General features: G+C 60.4%; 1 protein-coding gene across 5 annotated transcripts in view; it reads left to right on the plus strand.

The window, feature by feature from the left end:
- Window positions 1–15912, plus strand: part of VDR (vitamin D receptor) — a 91667-nt gene extending 75755 nt beyond the window's left edge. For all 5 annotated transcript variants that reach the window (XM_075901593.1, XM_075901597.1, XM_075901594.1 and 2 more), the window contains 6 exons: window positions 8142–8326; window positions 9514–9622; window positions 11272–11443; window positions 11630–11781; window positions 14423–14539; window positions 15288–15912. In XM_075901593.1, coding sequence (XP_075757708.1) covers window positions 8142–8326; window positions 9514–9622; window positions 11272–11443; window positions 11630–11781; window positions 14423–14539; window positions 15288–15547 — 995 coding nt within the window. In that variant the 3' untranslated portion in view covers window positions 15548–15912. The remainder of the gene's footprint in view (window positions 1–8141; window positions 8327–9513; window positions 9623–11271; window positions 11444–11629; window positions 11782–14422; window positions 14540–15287) is intronic.
- Window positions 15913–22365: the final 6453 nt, after the last annotated feature.

Consider the following 22365-nt stretch of genomic DNA (forward strand, 5'->3'; position numbering starts at 1 on the left):
ATCCAGCAGCGACGGGGTTAAGTGACAGCAAGACCTCCTCTTCTGATTTTCTGTTTCCTGTTCTCTTTCATGTTGTCATCACCCGAGGACTTCTCGGGAACCAGGCCTGCTGGGAAACGGCTAGAGCCTTGGTTAGATTTCAGTTGTCAGCTCAGTGCACTCGAACTCTCTGGCTAGGGATGTCACAGTGCAGTCGATGTACCAATTAACCGAGAAGCAAAAGTTTATAGGTTAATGCTACAGACCGCACGCATTTCCCTGCCTCCCCTTGCCAGTAATGTGCGAGCAGGGTGGCCAGCAGCCCGGCTCGCGCTGGGTCCAGGACCTCCCCCCGCTGCGGCTCTGCATTTCAAGTGCGGGTGGAGCTGGGCAGGCAGGCAGCTCGGCTCAGTTCTAACTCGTGCCTGGTCCAGGAGCTCAGACCTTGCCCTAGATAGGGACTGCTGCCACCTCATGCTACTGCCTCTTTCTCGGGGGCAGCAGTGTGGGGCGACAGGCAGCCAGTCCACAAAGGGAGCTGCGTTAAACTGGCACCCCTCCCAGACCAGCTCCCGCCTGGCTGCTGGCCAGCCTGCTGCAACATTTACTGGCAAGGAGGACGCAGTCCTGCAGAACGGCTTGCCCGTGAATAATCCGATAACCTCCTATATTCTTATCAGTTCGTCGACTAGTCTGTAGTCCTCTGGGCCGGGGCCAGCGGCCAGAGCGCCCCACTCCCGCGGAGCCCCCTGCCGCTCCGTGTTGGTGGCTCTGTATCCGAGCGGGAATCCAACCCGGCCTTGCAGCGAGCGCTCCATCGGCCCACATGCTGGTCTTCTGGCCTTCGTTCTGCGCCAAATGCCAGAGTGGGGTTCCCAGAGCCAGTCAGAGAGAAACGCAGCCCAGGGGCTGGTATCTAAGGCCCTCAGCCTGCCGAGTACCCGGCAACGCGCCCTTCATCATTGTCATCTTGCCTTACAAACAAGCAAAGGCCGGTGTCGAGCCAGGCTTCCCCGAGAGGGATCGTCCTTGTGGCACTTCTGGGTAGCCAGAGACAGCTGTGACACGGGAAAGATGCTCTAGTGCAGGGGCTCAAGCTCCCAGCCTGAGCAGGCCCCCAGCCCGCCCTGCGCGTGGATGCTGGCGCACGAATCAGGCCTTGTCTCCTTTTTGTTCTTCCTCCCACCGATGCTTGTGGTTGGCGTTACCGCGGCATTGCATGGACTCTTGCATCCCTTCTACAGCTCCCTTGACCGTTAGAGTACCTGCATGCGCCCAGTTGTCCCAACACGGCCGCTTCCCGCTCCTTTGCTGGCCTGCAGGCTGAGGCTACAGCTCCACCGCCAAGTTATGTCAACACCCAACAGTCGACAAAACAAAAATTGCCAGAGCGTGTTCACACTTGCTCCCTCCGTGGACAGATCACGCCCAGGGTGGGGCACCATCGAGGACAGTGAGAGCAATGTCTTGTGAAGATGAATCCCACAGTGCAGTGCACATCAGGGGCTCCCTGCGCATCGTGGCATGTCCCAACAGCCACCTTGGCTCTGAGGAATGTCAAAGAAGCACAGCAGTCACCCTCAGCAGCTGCAGTCTGCCTGCTGCTGGGCAGAACAGGAGTATTCCAGTGACTTGTTCTTTGTTTGTGCTCCAAATGGAGCCGCTCACTCGGCTGCCAGACACTTCCCAAAGCTTTGAAAGGCGAGAGGCGCAGGCCTGCAGGGCAGCAGAGATCACAACACACCGAGCAAAGCCAGCGAGGCAGACATTGTGGGATACTGGCCAGTTGTCGATGAAACAAACGGCACTGGTTCTCTGATACACGAAGGGGGAAAGAAAAAAAATCTCTCTCATAAGGGTGGAAGTTTTTTGTTGTTGAAACGGGGCATTTTTCCCGACAAAAGTCACATCGCAGTGTGTACACGCTCACTGCTTTGTCACCAAAAGGCGGGTTTGGTGACAAACTTGGTAGCGTAGATGTAGTCACAGACTGCTGTCGGGCAGAAAACCATGGCCAACTTTTTCGCTGCACCTTGTGTACACTCTGTGTCTAACTTGGCATGGCTGGAGGATTGTGTGTCCTGGGGTGAACCTCGCCTATCGGATGTGGCAGACAGCTCGCTAGCGGTGTGAGCCCCTCTTGCTGACACTTGGCTCTGCTGGAGACGTATCTCTAACACTATGGGTTTCATGGCTCTCCCTGTGCCTGCCGCACACGGCCTGTGTGTGAGATCATGCTGTCCTTCTCCAGTAGCTGAAATTGTTTCTATGGAAAAACAACATCACTCAACCCGTGGAAAGCTCAGCTGTAGTCGGTCATTTCCTAGCTCCTGCCTTGCACACGCTGCCAACTAAGCAGTAATCTCCCTCGCTTTCCCCTGAATTCAACATGCGCCATTACGGCCAAGCATTGCCATGGCTCTCGGGATCCACCTGCCTCTGTATTGGAAGTAATTGGATTCCAGCGCAATGTGTTCAGAGCTCCAGTAGTATGTGGGCTCTTGCTGAAGCTCCAGCTCTCGGCTTTCAGTGACGTGTGGTGAAATATGCAATTGTGGGATGCTCCCTGAGGCCCCCGCTGGTTCCTGCTGACATCAGTGAGGTCTGACGTCGACTTCTCTGGAAACAGGATGCAGCCCTGCGATGTCTTGTCTTCCAACATGCACAATGCAGCCGGCGGTTCAGTGCCAAGCTCGCTGCTTTGCTGGTTAGCCTCTTCCCGGGGAAAGAAGATCCGAGTAGGGCTGTAAGTGTACCAGCATGCTCTCTTCTGCAGCAGCCAGGAGCGGGAGCCGGCTGAAATCGCCATCCTTTGGTTAGAATGGCCAATCCATTGGCGGTCTCTTTTTCAAGTTCAGGTTGCACGTTGTAAGCATGTAACCGGGGCTGATTGGTGAGAAGTGTATTTATTATTCCCTTAAACCGTCCTGCCTCCGGAAGTGACACGTGTGATTGTGTTACCGATGCATGGTGTGTCCGTCCGTCTGGGGGGGGATACTAGCGTATCAGTCGGCCCTCGGTAGTATTCAGCCTCGTCTCCCCTCTGGGGAAGTGTCTGGAATCTGCTAAACGAGATTATTGCAGCTGTATACGCAGAAGTGTTGCTGAACCCGGTTAATTGGTGGCACTTTTAAAAGATGGGACGGAACGAAGGGCATGACTATCTCACCTTGGTGCTTCTATGAAAACACGACTTACCAGGACAGGTCCTCCCAAAGGCTCAGGTCGGGCTGGGGAAACTTGTTTGGGTTGGGGGGCCAATGACCCCCAGAAAAATCAGTGGGGGGCCACACACACAAACCCCTCACTGATGTGGCGCCCAAGGAAACAGCCAGTCCCCCCCCCATTCTTCTTGCACCTCAGAGCCTAGGGGGGCCCAGCCACAAGGGCTCTAGCCACAAGGTGGAGCAGTGGGGGGCGGGAGCGCCAGCACGGGCTCCCCAATGCAGGGAGGGTCCTGCGCCTCGGGGGCCGGATCCAGACAAGCCAGGGCCACATCTGGCCCCTGCGCCTAAACCCAATAACGTGACTGTTTGATGTAAGGGTATTTACTTGGTCAACATCACATGTCAAAAGATACCGTATGTTTTAATGGTTATAAAGCTTTGAGCAAAAGTATAAACATCTATTAAGTTCTCAGACAGCATTTTTCCTCCTTTGCCTGTGTGGTTTGTGTGGTTTTCTGTTTGTGTGTGCGTGTGCAGTGCAATGGACATTAACCAAAGGTGGATTGCAGCAGGCTAGTGAGCCTATGTGGCCAAAACTCCCTGGCTTAGCACATTCTAACACTCTTGTAATCCTCGTCTTCATGGTCACTGTAGAAAAGCTGGAAGGTCTCGGAGCAGTCTGCCTCATCTGGGGCTGCCATGGGAAAGCTACCTGGAAATAAAACCCTCGTGGGCTTTGTCTCTGCTATTACATTGCAAACGGAATCTCCTTTTTCTGTCTTCACTGCACAGCTGTAGCCACAACAGGGCTTTGGTTCTGCTTCGCTCAGTGCTTTCCCACCCGCTAACCGAAGCAAACGGGGCAACTGTAACTTCCTATTGAAGAGTAAAGATTCCGTCCCCAAAAAGCACGTCTGCCCCGGGAGATCCGAGCCTTGTCCACTACCTTTATCTTTGCCGGTAGCCGATTCTAGCAATGCATCCTCTGCGAATTCTTTACACGATTCCTGTTGGCAAGTAGCCGGCTGCCCTTTGCCAGCGAAGGCTGGGTAGTAAATTGTTCTCTCTTATCCTTGTTAACTTGTAATGTAAACAAACCTAAAAACGATTTCACTAAACCGTGTCCCTGAAGAACTAATTGTAGCATTGCAATTGCTGCCCCCTTCTGAAACATTGCTAGCTTGAGCCCGTGTTCGCTGTCGCCTAGATCAACTCCTTTTGAGGTATGTAGAGTATTATGCAACTTCAAAACATATCGGAAAAATCCCGGCGGCTCAGCCCTGCGGCTGTAACTGAAGGCTACCGAGCACAGCCGTCGTACCTTGTTACCTCTGAGTGCAGCTACATCTAATGGATTGCTGCCTTTTCTTCTTGCCAAACCCTCATTCCAAACTCCACCTTAACCAAAATAGCATATTCCTGCTGCAGCCTAATGTCGGCAAAAAGCCTCCAGCCAGAAGATAAATCTCTTCTATTAGTTAATGGTAGGTTAAAAAACAATTTCTGTCTTACCGTATGTGAAAAACGAATGCTATATTTAGGCTTTATTGCCAACCCTTTGAGGTGTATTTGCTCTGGTGAATTATGTCCGTGTATTAAAACAGAACCTTTCTATGACCAGCTTTAAGTATAGATGGAAAAAAATATCCGTGGTTGCAGTCCTAAACTCTGATCAAAAGATGAAATACACTGATTAATTCTCTCTGCCGCCTATGTCACGGGGTTCATTATAATCTTGAGAGAACAGCAGTGTAGTTATGGTTTCAAAGTTCTTCAACTGGCTACAGGGCGCCCCGCTATAAGTTGCCCCGGTGCAGACGCTTGTAGGAGCTGATGCGTTCTAAGTCCTCCCAATCACCGCTCTTAAGTTGCGTGAGGGAAAAAAAAACCACCCAGTTTGCACAAATGGAAGTCAGCTGCAGGGGGAAACTCCCCACTTTGAAGTTGTTTCCCTATAAGGCCAAGTTTTTTGGAATGTCTCTTGGCCTTACCGTGGGGACGGCCTGTATGTACTGCGGGTGCCTGGAGCCCTTGACCAAAGGTACCTTCTGAGCTGACGGAGCTTGTGCGTGTTCTCAGCCCAAGAGCAAGTTGTTTGTGGAATTCTGTGGGGCTTCTCAGCTGGCCTGTAAGATTTTTGTGGCGGGGCCCAGGTATTTCCGCGAACCCTAGGACGTTGATGTCTCCGTCCTGATGGGTGCTCTGTGCTCCCACGAAGCAAAGCACAGATCTCCAGACACGGAGGGGGCGGGCGGTCCGGGCTTTCCCCGAATGACTGCTCCTGGAGGGAGGGTTTCCAAAGGAACTCAGCACCCACATTTGGAGCCAGATTGTCAGACTGCTCATTCCCCTTTTAGGCACCTAAATAAGGGGCCAGGCTTTCAAATGTCCTCCCCGCCCAGCAGCTCCTCTTGCCCTCCCTAGGAGCTGCGAGCAGTATTCTCTGTGGGAACCCTGGGGTTTGAGTCTGAAGCTGCTAGGTGCTGGGTGCCCTCCGCTCCCACAGCCCCCGTCCCTCCCACTTCTGACCCATCTCCCCGCTCTCCGTGTTCACTTACCTGTCCCCGTAGAACCTAGCGTGCAGCCTCCTCACTGGCTTAGCCAGCGTGTTTCCAAGTACTCTCCCCCCATTCCTCGAAAGGTGAGCCCCACCCCTGCTTAGCAGCCCTTCTTCCTGGAGCAGCATCCCGGGGTCATGGGAACCAAAGCCCTCTCTGCAGCCAGGCATTCCCCTGCAGACACACCTGTCTCTCATGGGAGGGGATCCAGCCATGTCGCCTGCAACGTTTCATTGAAATCCGCTTCTGCACCCAGTGACTGGAAGGTGGCAAATGTGAGGCCATTTTTAAGAAACTGGCTCCCGAGGCGATCCCGGCAATTAGACTGGTTAGCTTGGCTTCAGTGCCAGGCAAACTCTGTTGAAACTACAGTAAAAAACAATATTGTCGGACACACGGCTGAACATACCTTATAGGGAAGAGCCAATGTGGTTTTTGTAAAGGGAAATCCTGCCTCACCGACCTACTGAAGTTCTTAGGGGAGTCAGGAAGCATGCAGAGAAGGGGGAGCCAGTGGTACCGTGTACTTAGATTTGCAGAAGCCCTTAGCGAGGGACCTTGTCAAAGGCCCTAAAGCACAGGACGCTGCCATGGGACAAGGGGGAGGTCCTCTCCTGGGCTGGTTAAACAAAGGGTTAGGTATAGATGGCAGGTTCCAGCATGCAGAGCGGTAACTAGTCGTGTCCCCCAGGGGTCGGGTCTGCTCTGGGCCTTTTCAACATCTGTGTAAATGGTCGGGAAAGGGGGTAAATGGGGAGGTGGCAAAACGTGTAGATGACCCTGAAGTTCTCCAGAAAGTTAAGTCCCAGGCAGAAGGATCCCTCAAAACTAGGTGACTGGGCAACAGAATGGCAGATGCCGTTTCCTGTTGAGCAATGCAAATGAATGCCCATTGGAAACTGAAACCCAGCTATTTACTCCTTCTCCTAACACAAGAATTAGGGGACGTTCCCGCTACGCTGCACAGCTTCCCATTAAGCCCTGCATGGGCTCAGGGCTGCAGAGGGGGGAGCTGCCTCACCCCAAACCCAGAAGCAGCTCCGAGCTGTGGCTGGCGGGGAAGCAGCCAGCGTAGTAGGTCTGGCTCCTAGGTGGGGGAGTCCCCAAGGCTCCGGGTGGCCCAGTCACCAGGACAGGCAGGCACCAGCGCCCTCGGTGCCACGCGGCACGGTTCTTTTGCAAATACTTTGTAAAGGACTGTTGTGTGTCCCGTGGGATAGAACGTGCCAGCACGTGGTCACGCTGTGGAACTCCTTTCCGTGGGATGAGGCACCGCTTGGTTCCCCGAAGATGAGTTAACGAAGGCTAGAGCCAGGGTGGTCAGGGATGCATCCTCTGCTCCAGTGTCCCTAAACTGCCGGGAGCTGGGATCACTGGGACTTGGCCTGTTCTGTGCTGTTCATTCCCTCTCGGGCACCTGGCGTTGGCCGCTCTGGGAAGACCGGCTAGTGGGCTGGGCTAGACTAGGGATGTTAAATGTCGGTTAGTTGAATGGTCAAGTAACCTAATGAATTCTTACCGGTTGTCGACTGTAGTCCCTGGGGGCGGGGACTCTGGCCTCACTCCCGGGGAGCCCCCGGCCACTTCTCTGTACCAGAGGCAGCAGCGCGGGGCGCCAGGCGGGACCTGGTCCACGAGGGAAGCCTGTTTTAAAACCTGCTCCCCTCGTGGACTGGCTGCCTGTCTCATAAAGCGGCAGCAGCACGGGGTGGTAACAGCCAGGCTGCCTGCCTGCCCAGCTCCTAATATGGTTTAAATGCAGAGCCGCAGCAGGGGTAGGTCCCAGACCCGTTGCTGGCCAGCCTGCTAAAACATTTACTGGCAAAACAGGGGGAGGGGGGTGTGGTCCATAGCGTTAACCTATAAGCTTCTGCGTCTCGGCTAATCGGTCAGGCGACTGCACTGTTCCATCCCGAGGCTAGATGGGCCCTGGCTCTGACCCAGTCTGGCTTCTGCATTCAGGCCTAGCTCCCTCAGTCACTAGTGTGTGAGCAGAGAGGCAGGGTGGGTGGGACCAGACTGGCTTTCCAGCGCAGGCTGAGCTCTGCGTCCGGCCTGAGCCAGGCAGTCTGTCCACGTGCTGGGCGCCACGGGCTCTCCATGGAAGGTCGCCCACGTGCTACAAGCGACGAGGCTGGTGATCCCAACGTTCCTCACCCCTCTCTCTGGGCGCTGGGTCAGGAGCTTCCCTAGGCTTATGGAAGTTGTGACATTGCTGGTCCGGCTTGCAATAGCAACAGGAAGCGGGGACCTGCCACTGCAGGAGCTCGAAAGCCCGGGGAGGACGTGCCGGTGGAAGGAAGTGGCCATACGGAAGGGACAGGTCGTGGTCTCAGGCATCGGCTGCAGGATCGTTGGTTTGACCCGGGTCTAGGGAGCCGCAGCTCGTTCCTGGGTGGTGATTTTTGACTCTTGCTCGTTCTCTCTCCCTGCGCAGTTATTCTGACTGACGAGGAGGTCCAGAGGAAGAGAGAGCTGATAACGAGGCGGAAGGAGGAAGAGGCTCTTAAAGAAAGCATGAAGCCCAAGTTGTCGGAGGAGCAGCAGAGAGTCATCGACGTGCTTCTCGAGGCCCATCGCAAAACGTACGACCCCACCTACTCTGACTTCACCCAGTTCCGGGTAAGTTCCAGGGCCGGTTTCTTTCCCTTTTCTCTCCGGCGCACGCGACTGCCCGTTTGCTTGGCGGGGGGGCCCTCCAGTGGCGGTAGAGGCCTTGCTGTAATTCTGATCGCTGCTCTGACCCAGTGCTGCAGCATGATGTGCTGAGAGCTCCCTGGGGGAGTGATGGTCTCGAGTCCCCCCAAACCTTGTTTATGCCCCCGCGCTCGGAATGCAGGAGCGCGGGACACTCGCTGCCTTCCCGGCGAGTGCCAGCGAGCTGTTCTCCCGGAACATCGCTCCGGCGGCGCTCGGCATCCCGCCACGAACGCCCGTGCCGCTGCCCGTCCCCGAAAGGGAGTAAATCCGGCAGGATGTCTGTCCAGGGCCCTGCTGTGATGCTAGCAGACACTGTGGGCTCCAACCAGACATTCCTGAGGCCACGCTGGAGCCGAGATGGCTCCGCACTCAGTGACACGTCTCTGTGATCTGCAAGGGCTTTGGAACAGAGACAGGTGCAGTGATCGGACAGACCCTGTCAGCCGGTATTTCAATTGTCTGCTCCTCCTGGCACTCCAGTTTATTTTCTTATTTCAGCAGTGATCTGAACACTGCAGGCGTAAATCAACTTGGCTTCATTGATTCACGCAGGCAAGGGACTGAGCCGGAAAGTGGAACTGTAGTAGCTTAGCATTCGGAGAAAAACCGAAACCACGTTCCTACTATTCCTGCTGTGTTGAGACGTCTGACACAATCTCGCGTTCATTTTAAGTGTAGAATTGTATTAAAATGGTGCCTTAAACCAAATGAGGATGGAACGTCCCGATGCAAAAGGGGACACGCGGTAGCCAAAGTTACAATACTTCTAAATCGGCCTGCAGCGTTGCCATGACGACCTGCCATCCATCCCAGGACCAAGCGACTAACCCGCCCGTTCCCCCGCGTGGGGGTGGGGACGTTGATACTGCGCCTGGTGCGCAGAGCCCCAGCCAGGCGAGACGTGAGCCGCCTGCTGCGGAGAGGAAAAGCTCAAGGGTCCAGCTCTGCTCCCTTTGAAGAACGGGGCGCAGACGTAGCACAGAGCATTGCTCCAAATCCTCCCCCCCCGCCATGGCCCATGGGCCAGGACCGAGCTTGCAACTGGCCCCTCCCCCCACGCTGGGAGGATGCCTTCTGCGAGGTATCGTAATTCTCCCGTTCTGTTCCAGCCTCCAGTGAGAGCCAGCGCGAGCAATAGAATGGCGACGAGGTCGTCGTCCGTCCTAACGCACGGCTCCTCCTCCGAGGACTCGTCCGACACGTTCAGCAGCTCTCCAGGTACGATGCCCTCTCCCGCACGGTCACGCGGCTCCGCCACACGAGGGCTCTGAGCCACTGAGGTTGCTTTAAAGAGCAGCGTTATGGCTCGGCTCCTTCCTTTGGGAAGCGACACGCCTCCCCCTCCCATGCATACCTGACGGGCCCAGTCCCGCTGCCGGCCATGGGGAGTGCTCGTGTGTTTTGAGGCCTGGGTGGATCGTGGTCTAAGTCCACGTTCGGCTTCCAGCGCGAGCTCACGTTGTAAGGTCTCCTTGAGCGAGGAGAGAGCCTGCGAGGAGGAAAGGGGCGAGGAGCTGAGGGTAAGAGGAGGCCCCCCGTGTCCGGAGGGCTGTGTGGCTGGGAGGGAACGGGCAGTGGCGGTGCTAGCACAGAGCCGGAATGCCCGGGACCAGCAGCGCCGCAGCTGTTGGGGAGCAGGAAGGAACTTGGCTCAGAGGAGGGGCAGCTGGTTAGGATGCTACAGAGAGCGAAGCCAGCTGGGGGAGGCGGGAGGCGGAGGCGATCCCGGGGACAGAGGGAGCCATAGTCCCCCTGGGAGGGGTTGTTCAGAAAAGGGCAACAAAAACGATGAGGGGTTTGGAACAGATCCCATGTGAATAGAGATTCAAAAGACTTGGACTATTCAGCCTGGAAAAGAGGAGACCAAGGGGGGATCTGGGAGAGGTCTGTACCATCCTGAGTTGTGTGGAGAAAGTGAATAAGGAAAAGGTATTTACTTACTCCCACAACTTGGGGTCACCCCATGAAATGAATAGGCAGCAGGTTTAAAACAAATCAAAGGAAGTTTTTCTTCATGCAGTGCAACATCAACCTGTGGAACTCCTTGCTGGAGGATGTAGTGAAGACTAGGACTTTAATAGGGTTCAGAAAAGATCTAGATAGATTCATGGAGGTTAGGTCCCTCAGTGGCCATTAGCCAGGATGGGTAGGAATGGTGTCCCTCGCCTCGGTGTGTCTGGAGATGGCTCACTTGAGGATTCCCTGTTTCTGTTCCCTCCCTCTGGGGCACCTGGCCTTGGCCACTGTGGGCCGACAGGACACTGGCCTAGTTGGACCTTTGGTCTGGCCCGGCCTGGCCACTCTGATGTGGTGTTGCAGGCATGTGTCTGCACAGCAGGGAGCGGAGGGGGAGTGGGGACAGGATAGCAGCAGTGGCAGTGAGGTGGGGGAAAAGCGGGCAGCCCAGACCTGCTGGGGCCGGCAGTTGCAGGGGCCATGGGGGTAGCACGGCGGAGGTGACTGCGGGCCTGGGGGTGAGCGCCTAGGCACGGGGGGGGGGGGTGCTGGGGGCTCATGGGGATGGTGGCCGGTGAGCGATGCAGCTGGGGAATGTGAGGCTGGTTTTGAAAACAAACCGTTCGTGTTGCCGTGGTGCCCTGGCTCTCCTCGCTGCCCCTGGGGCTTTGGGAGGCTCCTTTTCCCTGTCGCGCCCGTCGGCTCCCTCGGACACCAGCTGCGGCCCGCTCTTCCTCCCTGCCGTGCGTGCCAGCTGCCGCCGGAGGGCAGGGTGCAGGTGGTGCCCGGCGCTGCGATGCAAATGCTGGGCCCGGGCAGCGATGTGTTTTGACTCTCTGCTTGGCTGAGAACAAACTTCCTGTCCAGGGAATCCGGGCAGCCACGGTCAGTCTCCACCCTCTCCCCTCCAGAGTCCTTCGAGCACCGGATGTTCTCCAGCATGGCGCTGAGCGAGGACTCTGACGCAAGCCCGTCCATGGACATGAGCCTCTCGCACCTCTCCATGCTGCCGCACCTGGCGGACCTCGTCAGCTACAGCATCCAGAAAGTGATTGGCTTTGCCAAAATGATCCCAGGCTTCCGGTAAGGACGGGCTGGTGGCCTGGAGCCTGGCTGGCGGCGCGTGGCACGGTGGTCGAAATCGCCCGTGTCTCCTGCTCGGTCCTTTCCCTCTGCTTGGCTCGTCTCCGCTGCTGCCTCCTCCAAGTGCTGGGCAGGTGTTAGGGCTAAGGGAGGTGTCACTGATTTTCCCCCCCCCTCGGTGTGCAGGGACCTGATGGCCGAGGACCAGATCGCCTTACTGAAGTCCAGCGCCATCGAAATCATCATGCTCCGCTCCAACCAGTCGTTTTCCCTGGAAGACATGGCGTGGTCCTGCGGGGGCAACGAATTCAAGTACCAAGTCACGGACGTCACCCAAGGTAAATGAGCTCCGGCTACCGCTGAGCCCAGGGCCGCTTGGGGAAGGTGGGTTCCGATTTCCCCGGACCCGACCCTTCACGCAGATTCTTCCAATGTAACGCTGCTTTGGGGTGAAAACTGAGATCCAGGCTGAGGTAAGTGGTGGGAGCTGGGACGGGGTGCCGGCACATGGCTCATCCCTGCACAGCGCCCCAGCACCAGGCCCTCCCTCCATGGACCCCCAGCGCATGCACGCGGAACAGCCTCGCTGGCCATCTGCGAATAACACCCCTTGGGGGACTGACGGCGCAGGAGCCTCTCCGGCTGGTGGAACGATTCTCTGCCAAAGTCACCCAGCTGCTCTTCCGCCCTGCATGGGACAGGGCATCTTATCTGGCCCGTTCTCAGTCTCCCACCCCCAAAGGAACTGGAGATCAGGGATTTTAAGCGTTCCCGCCGACGGACTAAAGTAGAGTCTGATTTGATGTTGCTACGTCCCAGAAGAGCTCCCAGTCCGAACGGAGCTCTGGGACACGCGCCTGCCAGGAGTCCTCAGGAACTCCATCTGCTTAATGTATCTAAGGCTAGGTCTAGACTGCGGCGCTTTGCCGGGATACAGGAGGCACCCTGGAAAACACCCTGGAAAAACTGTCAAAGTGGACGCGCTCTTTTGCCAGCCCTGTGAACCTCATTTTACGAGGGAGAAGATGTCGAAAGAGGACTTGCTCCCGAAATGTGGCGCTGTGTAGACGCTCCGAATTTCGGAAAAGCCTTTCGACAGTAAAGCGGAAAAAGATACACAGATTGTGCACCGCAAACTGCGTTTCTTTTTCCGACTTACCCTGTGAGGCAACGGGCAGTCTAGACGTACCTGTGCCCAGAGAGTGGATCTGATCGAGGGGAAGGCTTTCTCGCGATGGGAGTGTCTGCCTTAGGGCAGTGGTGTGTTCTGTAATTAGCTTCCCCAGGCCAGTAACGAATGGGACTCCTGGACCACTAGACACGGCCCCGCAGACCCACCAGTCTGTCGCGCACCCGGACGCTAGACACGGCCCCTCAGACTCACCGGTCTGTCTCGCACCCGGACGCTAGACACGGCCCCTCAGACTCACCGGTCTGTCTCGCACCCGGACGCTAGACACGGCCCCTCAGACTCACCGGTCTGTCTCGCACCCGGACGCTAGACACGGCCCCTCAGACTCACCGGTTTGTCGCGCACCCGGACGCTAGACACGGCCCCTCAGACCCACCGGTCTGTCGCGCACCCGGACGCTAGACACGGCCCCTCAGACCCACCGGTCTGTCGCGCACCCGGACGCTAGACACGGCCCCTCAGACCCACCGGTCTGTCGCGCACCCGGACGCTAGACACGGCCCCTCAGACTCACCGGTCTGTCGCGCACCCGGACGCTAGACACGGCCCCTCAGACTCACCGGTCTGTCGCGCACCCGGACGCTAGACACGGCCCCGCAGACTCACCGGTCTGTCTCGCACCCGGACGCTAGACACGGCCCCTCAGACCCACCGGTCTGTCTCGCACCCGGACGCTAGACACGGCCCCTCAGACCCACCGGTCTGTCGCGCACCCGGACGCTAGACACGGCCCCTCAGACCCACCGGTCTGTCGCGCACCCGGACGCTAGACACGGCCCCTCAGACTCACCGGTCTGTCGCGCACCCGGACGCTAGACACGGCCCCTCAGACTCACCGGTCTGTCGCGCACCCGGACGCTAGACACGGCCCCTCAGACTCACCGGTCTGTCGCGCACCCGGACGCTAGACACGGCCCCTCAGACTCACCGGTCTGTCGCGCACCCGGACGCTAGACACGGCCCCTCAGACCCACCGCTCTGTCGCGCACCCGGACGCTAGACACGGCCCCTCAGACTCACCGGTCTGTCGCGCACCCGGACGCTAGACACGGCCCCTCAGACCCACCGGTCTGTCGCGCACCCGGACGCTAGACACGGCCCCTCAGACCCACCGGTCTGTCGCGCACCCGGACGCTAGACACGGCCCCTCAGACCCACCGGTCTGTCTCGCACCCGGACGCTAGACACGGCCCCTCAGACCCACCGGTCTGTCTCGCACCCGGACGCTAGACACGGCCCCTCAGACCCACCGGTCTGTCTCGCACCCGGACGCTAGACACGGCCCCTCAGACTCACCGGTCTGTCGCGCACCCGGACAGACAACTGCCCCACAAAAGGCCCTTTCTGAAACCGACCCCCCCCCCCCCCCCACCGCCTCAGGTGGCTCCCAGCCCCAGGAGACCAGTCACTGACCCCAGGTCAGCCTGGTGATGAGATCTGAGCTTCCAGCCACGCCGGTCTTGCCGCTGCCGTTAGGTGAGGCACCTGGGATCCCGTGTCCGGAGCTCATGGGCCGTGTGGTGAGTAGCCCTGCCTTAGAGGCTACACAGGCACGGTCCTGGCTCCGGAGCCGCACCATCAGCCAGAGTCTGCTCGGGTCTGGAGGAGCCGCATGGCGGAGTGAGGGGCAGGGCTTGTGACCACTCTGCTTCGCAGCAGGCCAGTTTCCAGCCCCTCGTCTGCTCCCCTCCCGCTGCCCCGGTGGGGCGGCGGTCGCCGGGGTGCTGACCCAGGAGTGCTGGCTTGCGGGCAGCGCTGGAGGAAGTTCTGTGGCTTTTCTCTTTCAGCCGGCCACAGCCTGGAGCTGCTGGAGCCGCTGGTGAAGTTCCAGATCGCCTTGAAGAAGCTGAGTCTTCACGAAGAGGAGCACGTGCTCCTGATGGGCATCTGCATCCTCTCCCCTGGTAAGGGCCATGGGGCCTGGCTGCCTGCGCCACGCTGCCGCCACCAGCCAGGGCCTAGCCCGCTAACCGCCAGCCCCTCCAGGAGGCTGCATGGCCCCGCAGCCCTCCCAGCCGCCGCACCAGGGAGCAGCCAGCTGAGGCCCACGCGTGGGGGGCTGCCCCCCGGTCCCTTTGGCGACCGATGCCAGTGCACAGCAGTGACTCCTGGGGGGGCCCTCGCTCGGTAGGGTGCCCCCGGGGCTCTGCTTTGCCTGTCGGTTTTCCCATGGACTTCGAGCCGGCTGTGTCCGGTGAAGCCTTCTCCAGCCTGGGCCTGGCCGGCCTGAGGGCTTGCGTCTCCCCTGGGCCATGTTGCCATCAGCAGGGGGGCCCGAGCTGGCTCCCCCTCTCGCGGCAGGGGGGCTGAGCCATGGAGGGCTCTGACCCTGGAATTGCCCATGCCGCCGGCCGCTAGGGCGAGGTAATGTCGAAATGCGGTCGAGCGGGAGGACTTGCTCCGACGCCCGTACCCTGCCGGCCGGGAGGCCGGGGCAGCGCCGTGTAGACGCTCCCAGTTTCGAAATAAGCTGTGGGCGAGAGGGAGCTCAACGTGCGCCGCTTACGTGGCGTTAGCCCTGCTGTGTAGGCCCAGGGCTTGCCTGCGGACGGGGGAGGGGCCCAGAGTTTCGGGGGGGCCTGGTGGAAGGGCAGGATGAGGGCGGTTCTGCTGAGACCAGACCCCACATGACGGGTGCGCTCTGCTCTCCAGACCGGCCGGGCGTGCAGGACACGGCGCTGGTCGAGTCCCTCCAAGACCGCCTCTCCGAGGTCCTGCAGACCTACATCCTATGCAAGCACCCGCCCCCCGGCAACCGCCTGCTCTACGCCAAGATGATCCAGAAGCTGGCCGACCTGCGGAGCCTGAACGAGGAGCACTCCAAGCAGTACCGCTGCCTGTCCTTCAAGCCCGAGCACAGCATGCAGCTCACCCCGCTGGTGCTGGAGGTGTTCGGCAACGAGATCTCCTGACTCGGCAGCCAGGCCGGCGCCCCCCGGGATTAAGGAACGGCTCAGCCTGGTGAGCGGAGGGCGCGGCCCTGCCCCTGCACCGGCCACAGACTGTTGAGTTTCACACTACTGGAGGGGCGGCGTTTTCTGCAAATCTTCAGGCCCCTGGGCTGGCTTGTTGCAGTGTGGCAGCCAGCCCAGCTAAGCTGCTTTATTGTCCCCAGCCAGTGGCTTTCCTGCCTCCCTGCCTTCCGCACCCAGCTCGCGCCTCCCGGGGGCACCCTCGGACCGGGGCCTCCGCCCTCCCTGCCTTCTGCGCCCGGCTCGCGCCTCCCGGGGGCGCCCTCGGACCGGGGCCTCCGCCCTCCCTGCCTTCTGCGCCCGGCTCGCGCCTCCCGGGGGCGCCCTCGGACCGGGGCCTCCGCCCTCCCTGCCTTCCGCACCCAGCTCGCGCCTCCCGGGGGCGCCCTCGGACCGGGGCCTCCGCCCTCCCTGCCTTCCGCACCCGGCTCGCGCCTCCCGGGGGCGCCCTCGGACCGGGGCCTCCGCCCTCCCTGCCTTCTGCGCCCGGCTCGCGCCTCCCGGGGGCGCCCTCGGACCGGGGCCTCCGCCCTCCCTGCCTTCCGCGCCCGGCTCGCGCCTCCCGGGGGCGCCCTCGGACCGGGGCCTCCGCCCTCCCTGCCTTCCGCGCCCGGCTCGCGCCTCCCGGGGGCGCCCTCGGACCGGGGCCTCCGCCCTCCCTGCCTTCCGTGCCCGGCTCGCGCCTCCCGGGGGCGCCCTCGGACCGGGGCCTCCGCCCTCCCTGCCTTCCGCACCCGGCTCACGCCTCCCGGGGGCGCCCTCGGACCGGGGCCTCCGCCCTCCCTGCCTTCCGTGCCCGGCTCGCGCCTCCCGGGGGCGCCCTCGGACCGGGGCCTCCGCCCTCCCTGGCTTGTTTTAGAGAAAAACCCGAAAGGCCAGGCCGTGGTCGGGGGAGAGATTTGATGCGGGTGGAATTAGGGGTTTGCTGAAGCCCTCGTGCCGTGTGGAGAGAGCCGGTCCGTCCCTTCCGAAAGCCGGGGCTGCTGCCTCGTTCCACCCAGAGCCGGCTGCGTGATCCCAGCCTGTGCCCCAGTTACCTTCCTCCCAAACAGGAGGGGAAAATCGCTGCCCTGCTGTCTGAGCCCTGCGGTTGGCCCAGGCCTCAGAGGCAGCGGCGCTCTGGTCTGTCCGTTCCCCACTGCTCCGGGAGACTCCCTGGGCGCACGGATAGCGCAAAGCAGGACTCGCCCCGCGCGGCGCCGTCCCTGTGCCAGCTGTCGAGACGAGACCTCGGGAGCCTGGAGCTGCCTGTCAGCCGGGGGTGGCTCCAGGCCTGGCTCTCGGCCGGACAGTTCACCAGTAGCTTTGAGCAGATCACTGGCCAAGCCTGCGGCACGCAGCGCCTCGAGAGAGCGCAGGGAGGAGGGACCTTAGCGGGGGGGGGGGGGCTCAGGCATCGGGACTCGCTCCCTGGGGACCTTAGCGGGGGAGGGGGGCTCAGGCATCGGGACTCGCTCCCTGGGGACCTTAGCGAGCGGGGGGGGGGCTCAGCCAGCGGGACTCGCTCCCTGGGGACCTTAGCGAGCGGGGGGGGGGGCTCAGGCATCGGGACTCGCTCCCTGGGGACCTTAGCGAGCGGGGGGGGGGCTCAGCCAGCGGGACTCGCTCCCTGGGGACCTTAGCGAGCGGGGAGGAGGGGGACTCGCTCCCTGGGGACCTTAGCGAGCAGGGGGGGGGCTCAGCCAGCGGGACTCGCTCCCTGGGGACCTTAGCGAGCGGGGGGGGGGGGCTCAGCCAGCGGGACTCGCTCCCTGGGGACCTTAGCGAGCGGGGGGGGGGGCTCAGCCAGCGGGACTCGCTCCCTGGGGACCTTAGCGAGCGGGGGGGGGGGCTCAGCCAGCGGGACTCGCTCCCTGGGGACCTTAGCGAGCAGGGGGGGGGGCTCAGCCAGCGGGACTCGCTCCCTGGGGACCTTAGCGAGCGGGGGGGGGGGCTCAGGCATCGGGACTCGCTCCCTGGGGACCTTAGCGAGCGGGGGGGGGGGGGCTCAGCCAGCGGGACTCGCTCCCTGGGGACCTTAGCGAGCGGGGGGGGGGCTCAGCCAGCGGGACTCGCTCCCTGGGGACCTTGGCAAGCGGGGGGGGGGGGCTCAGCCAGCGGGACTCGCTCCCTGGGGACCTTAGCGAGCGGGGAGGAGGGGGACTCGCTCCCTGGGGACCTTAGCGAGCAGGGGGGGGGCTCAGCCAGCGGGACTCGCTCCCTGGGGACCTTAGCGAGCAGGGGGGGGGGGCTCAGCCAGCGGGACTCGCTCCCTGGGGACCTTAGCGAGCGGGGGGGGGGCTCAGCCAGCGGGACTCGCTCCCTGGGGACCTTAGCGAGCGGGGGGGGGGGCTCAGCCAGCGGGACTCGCTCCCTGGGGACCTTAGCGAGCGGGGGGGGGGGGCTCAGCCAGCGGGACTCGCTCCCTGGGGACCTTAGCGAGCAGGGGGGGGGCTCAGCCAGCGGGACTCGCTCCCTGGGGACCTTAGCGAGCGGGGGGGGGGGCTCAGCCAGCGGGACTCGCTCCCTGGGGACCTTAGCGAGCAGGGGGGGGGCTCAGCCAGCGGGACTCGCTCCCTGGGGACCTTAGCGAGCGGGGGGGGGGGGCTCAGCCAGCGGGACTCGCTCCCTGGGGACCTTAGCGAGTGGGGAGGAGGGGGACTCGCTCCCTGGGGACCTTAGCGAGCAGGGGGGGGGGCTCAGCCAGCGGGACTCGCTCCCTGGGGACCTTAGCGAGCGGGGGGGGGGGGGGGGGGCTCAGCCAGCGGGACTCGCTCCCTGGGGACCTTAGCGAGTGGGGAGGAGGGGGACTCGCTCCCTGGGGACCTTAGCGAGTGGGGAGGAGGGGGACTCGCTCCCTGGGGACCTTAGCGAGCAGGGAGGGGGCTCAGCCAGCGGGACTCGCTCCCTGGGGACCTTAGCGAGCGGGGGGGGGGGGGCTCAGCCAGCGGGACTCGCTCCCTGGGGACCTTAGCGAGCGGGGGGGGGGGCTCAGCCAGCGGGACTCGCTCCCTGGGGACCTTAGCGAGCGGGGGGGGGGGGCTCAGCCAGCGGGACTCGCTCCCTGGGGACCTTAGCGAGCGGGGGGGGGGGCTCAGCCAGCGGGACTCGCTCCCTGGGGACCTTAGCGAGCGGGGGGGGGGGGGCTCAGGCATCGGGACTCGCTCCCTGGGGACCTTGGCAAGCGGGGGTCCCACAGCTCTGATTGTGGGTTCTGTGAAACGGGGTGTTTCTTATTCAAAGGGTGCTTTTGCTCGGGGCCCTGTGCAGAGGGTTCTGCCAGCTCTCGGCTGTGCTCGCGCCCGCGGGCCGATGTTCAGAAGAATTGGATTTGAATATAAAAGGGGCCCCCTCCTCCCTGAGGAACGATTCCAGCGAGCTGGGGTTCCGACGGGGTGTCGCCGCGCTGGGCGGCCGCGTTCAATGCGCACTGTTCCCGTGCGTGTCCGCGCAGCTCGGCTGCGGGCGCAGACGGAGGAGCGTGTTGGGAGCCAGCAGGTGTTAAGTCTCTGTCGAATCTTCTGGGAGCCCAAAGTGATCCCCTGCCGGGTAGGGGAGGCTGCAGGAGGGTCAGCCAGTCCCTGGAGGAAGCGTGTGACACAGAAATCCCAGGTCCCCGTTGGGGGAGGCTGCTCTGCTGTTTCTCTTGGGTCCGGAGAGAGCTCCCCGAATGGCAGCGGGTCCTTTGCGAGCGTCAGGCGCCTGGAGCTTCCTGACCTGCAGGTAACCTGGTTCCTGGCCGAGCCAGTTTGCGCGCTCGCTCGGAGCCCAGGGACCCACCCGGTGGGAAGGCAGCTCCCTGTCCTCCATCCGGCTGCCCCCGGGCGTGAAACCAGTGCCTTGAACGGAACGCCTTGCTGCTGCCCGCGCGCTTGTGCGGTGCCTCTTCGCACCTTTGCCTGCTTCCCCCACCTGTTCTGCTTCTCCGTCCTACCCCTCCCACCTCAGCACTGCCCCCGGCAGCCTCAACTGCGGCGCTGCTCCTCCATGTGTCTAGCCTCAGCTAGCTGGCTTCTGAGGCACAATCCGCGCTGCCCACCAGCCCCTGCTAGGCCTCGTTTCCCCGCTTTCCGGCGTCTCCTTCGTCCTGTCGCCGACTCTGAGCTGGTTGGGACTTTGATGGCGGGGGAGGGCGTTTTCTATTTTAAAATACAGTTTAACTCTCCCCTGGAGAACGTTGACTTTTCCTCAGAACCCCGGGCAGTGCTGGGCTGACCCCAGAAGAGCTGAGATTTCCCCCAGGAGGCAAACGGGAGACTTTGTCATCAAAGCCCCGCTATCTTTGGAAAAGCTGCTTCCAAAAGCTCTCAAGCAGCCCTGCCCTGACTCCAAACCCCTCCTCCCCCGGCTTTGATGTGCTGCTTCCGTGCCTGTCCTTTCTGCAACCAGCCAGAGCCACCCCTGTTCTGGAGGGGGCTAAATCCGCCTCCGCACACTACGCGCTCCTCCAGCTACTGGACAGGCTGCTCAGTATCCCACTGCCCCTTCACTGGCTTCCTCCCCTTCAGAACTCTGCCCAGCCCCAGGCCGAAATCTCCTCCCCGATTTTGCCTTTCACCTGCCCATATGAACCAGCCAACTTTCCCCTGGCCCTGCCAGTCCCTGACTTCCCGTTACGGCTGCATAGACCAGTCTGGCCAGTGCCTGCTTCCCTCCCCCTCTGCAACGCCAATTGCAGGAATCCAGCTGCAGGCACCTCACCATCTTGCTGTGACCAGGATTGTACCCGTTTGTGCCTTTCGACTGCGAGCTGGTCAGAGCAGGGACTCTTGTCCCATGACCCCTGGGCCAGAACCATCCGTAACTGGAGCACTAAATTGTCTGGGACTTCTGGGTGTCATGTCCTCCGCACGCTGAGCTGGGAGATGGTGTCACTAGGGAAAATCTTCGGCTGCTGGGTGCGCTCTCCCTCCCCGGAAAGGATCCATTCTCTGAGAGGGAGGCTTCCCTATCCTAGGACCACAGCACTAGCAACCCTACCCCGTTCTTAGGAGAACGGAGACTCTCCGCTCCTAGGGGGGGCGTCCCGCACAAACGCTGCCCCGGCGTGTTAGGCTTGGAACCGTTCTGGGAGGAGTTTGAAAGCAAATTAGAGCTGGTCAGAGAATGGAAGAAAAAAATTGTGACGATCGCTTTGAAACTCCTCAGGGTTGCAGAACTGTTTTTTAAACTGATTCTTCAGCATGAACCAGAACGGATGCATGGTAGATTGGCCACCAGAGGTAAGCCTGCACCCACCCCCAAGAACCAATCCCTTGCCCCAGCCCTGAGCACCCCCAAACACTTCGTTCCCCCCCCCACACACACACCCTCCTGCACCCCAGCCCCTTCAGCCGCACCCCAGAGCCCTCATGCTAAGTCCAAAGACACAACTGTGTTGGCTCACTGGATGCGAGGAGACAATTTGAAAACCACGGTTCCGGGCCGTTTGCTTGAGCTTGCGTTTTCTCTCCTGAAACCATTGTGCATTCCAGCGAAGAGCCACCACTGGGGAGAGTTAGCACTAAAGTCAGTGCTCAACTGGAGAAGCTTAACATATCGACAACCAGGTGAAATAGGGAGATCTGATTTTAATTTCCTATAATCATGGCTTAGTGAAAAGAAAACATTTCTTTAAGGTGGTGGGGAAAGAGGCTGGGGGGGTTGGCTTTTTAATATTGATCCTGTTATAACAATTTTAAGTTATAAATATGCAGAATGATTGCACCAAATTTTTGTTGAGTAATTTAGTGTCAAAATGTAAATAACTATTTAATATAGTGGAAATGTTTTATTGTCAAATGTAAATCAGATTTTAAGGAAAGTATTTAAATCAGTCAAAGCTGCTCTTTTGAATTGCTACAAGCGTGATTTTATTTTTCCATTTTGTGCAAGTAAAAGAAGTGTGCACAGTATCGAAGTGAGACTTCTGAATGTGAAACAACTGTTTTGTTGCTTGTGTAATATAAATTGTAAGGCAATGCACTTTATAAATAAAGATTTAAAAATTACTTTAATTAGTGATGGAAAAACAGAGATGGCTGCTCCCCCCCCCCCCCCCTTTATTGTCCATTAGAAAAAGCTCTAGGCAGGGACCAGGACTGGGTATAGAAGTAGGAAGAAACGTAGGAAGAAACGTGTACTAATGTGACGCCCACTTCAGGGCCTTGCTGCTCTGCCAAGAGGGGTTGGATGCGGTTTCATATTTGTAATATGCTGTTGCCTTATCAATAAAACGTTTGGTGATGTGCAAGGCTCAGTTCAGCGGGGCTGCTTTGCGGGTGGGACTGTCAAGCAGACCTGCTTCCCTGCCTGGGCGTCCTGGCTCTGCTCCTATTACCGTTCACACGAGGCCGTCGATCTTCCAGGGTTCGATTTAGCAGGGCTAGTGCAGACGTAGGCCTAGGGTCCTGCCACTTCTGCTCCCGATGCAGCAGGGGAAAGCGGCGCCCGAGATTAGGGAGGTTAAATTTCGAAGAATCGGCTAATCGAGTCGCTGCTAGACTTTCCATTGACTAGTCGATAAGGGGGCGCTCACGGTGCTGCTGGCCGCCTGCAGCTCCTGGGCCATTCAAGGGGAAAGGTGCAGCCGCCAGCCTGTGTGTGGCAGGGTCCCTGCTCGCCGCTTCCCCCACTGCCCCTCTGCCATGCCTAGCGTGCCCCCCCCCCCCCATGAAGCTGCTGCTGGGGGGGAAATCAGCTTTTAGGTGGCTCCCCCAGCACCGGCTCCTCTTCCCCCCCCCCCCCCAAGCAGCAAGAGGGGAAGGGCGAGTCCCGGGCCCCAGCTCCTCGTGCCCCCC

Source organism: Pelodiscus sinensis, chromosome 19, assembly GCF_049634645.1.
Source record: "Pelodiscus sinensis isolate JC-2024 chromosome 19, ASM4963464v1, whole genome shotgun sequence".
NCBI lineage: Eukaryota > Metazoa > Chordata > Testudines > Trionychidae > Pelodiscus > Pelodiscus sinensis.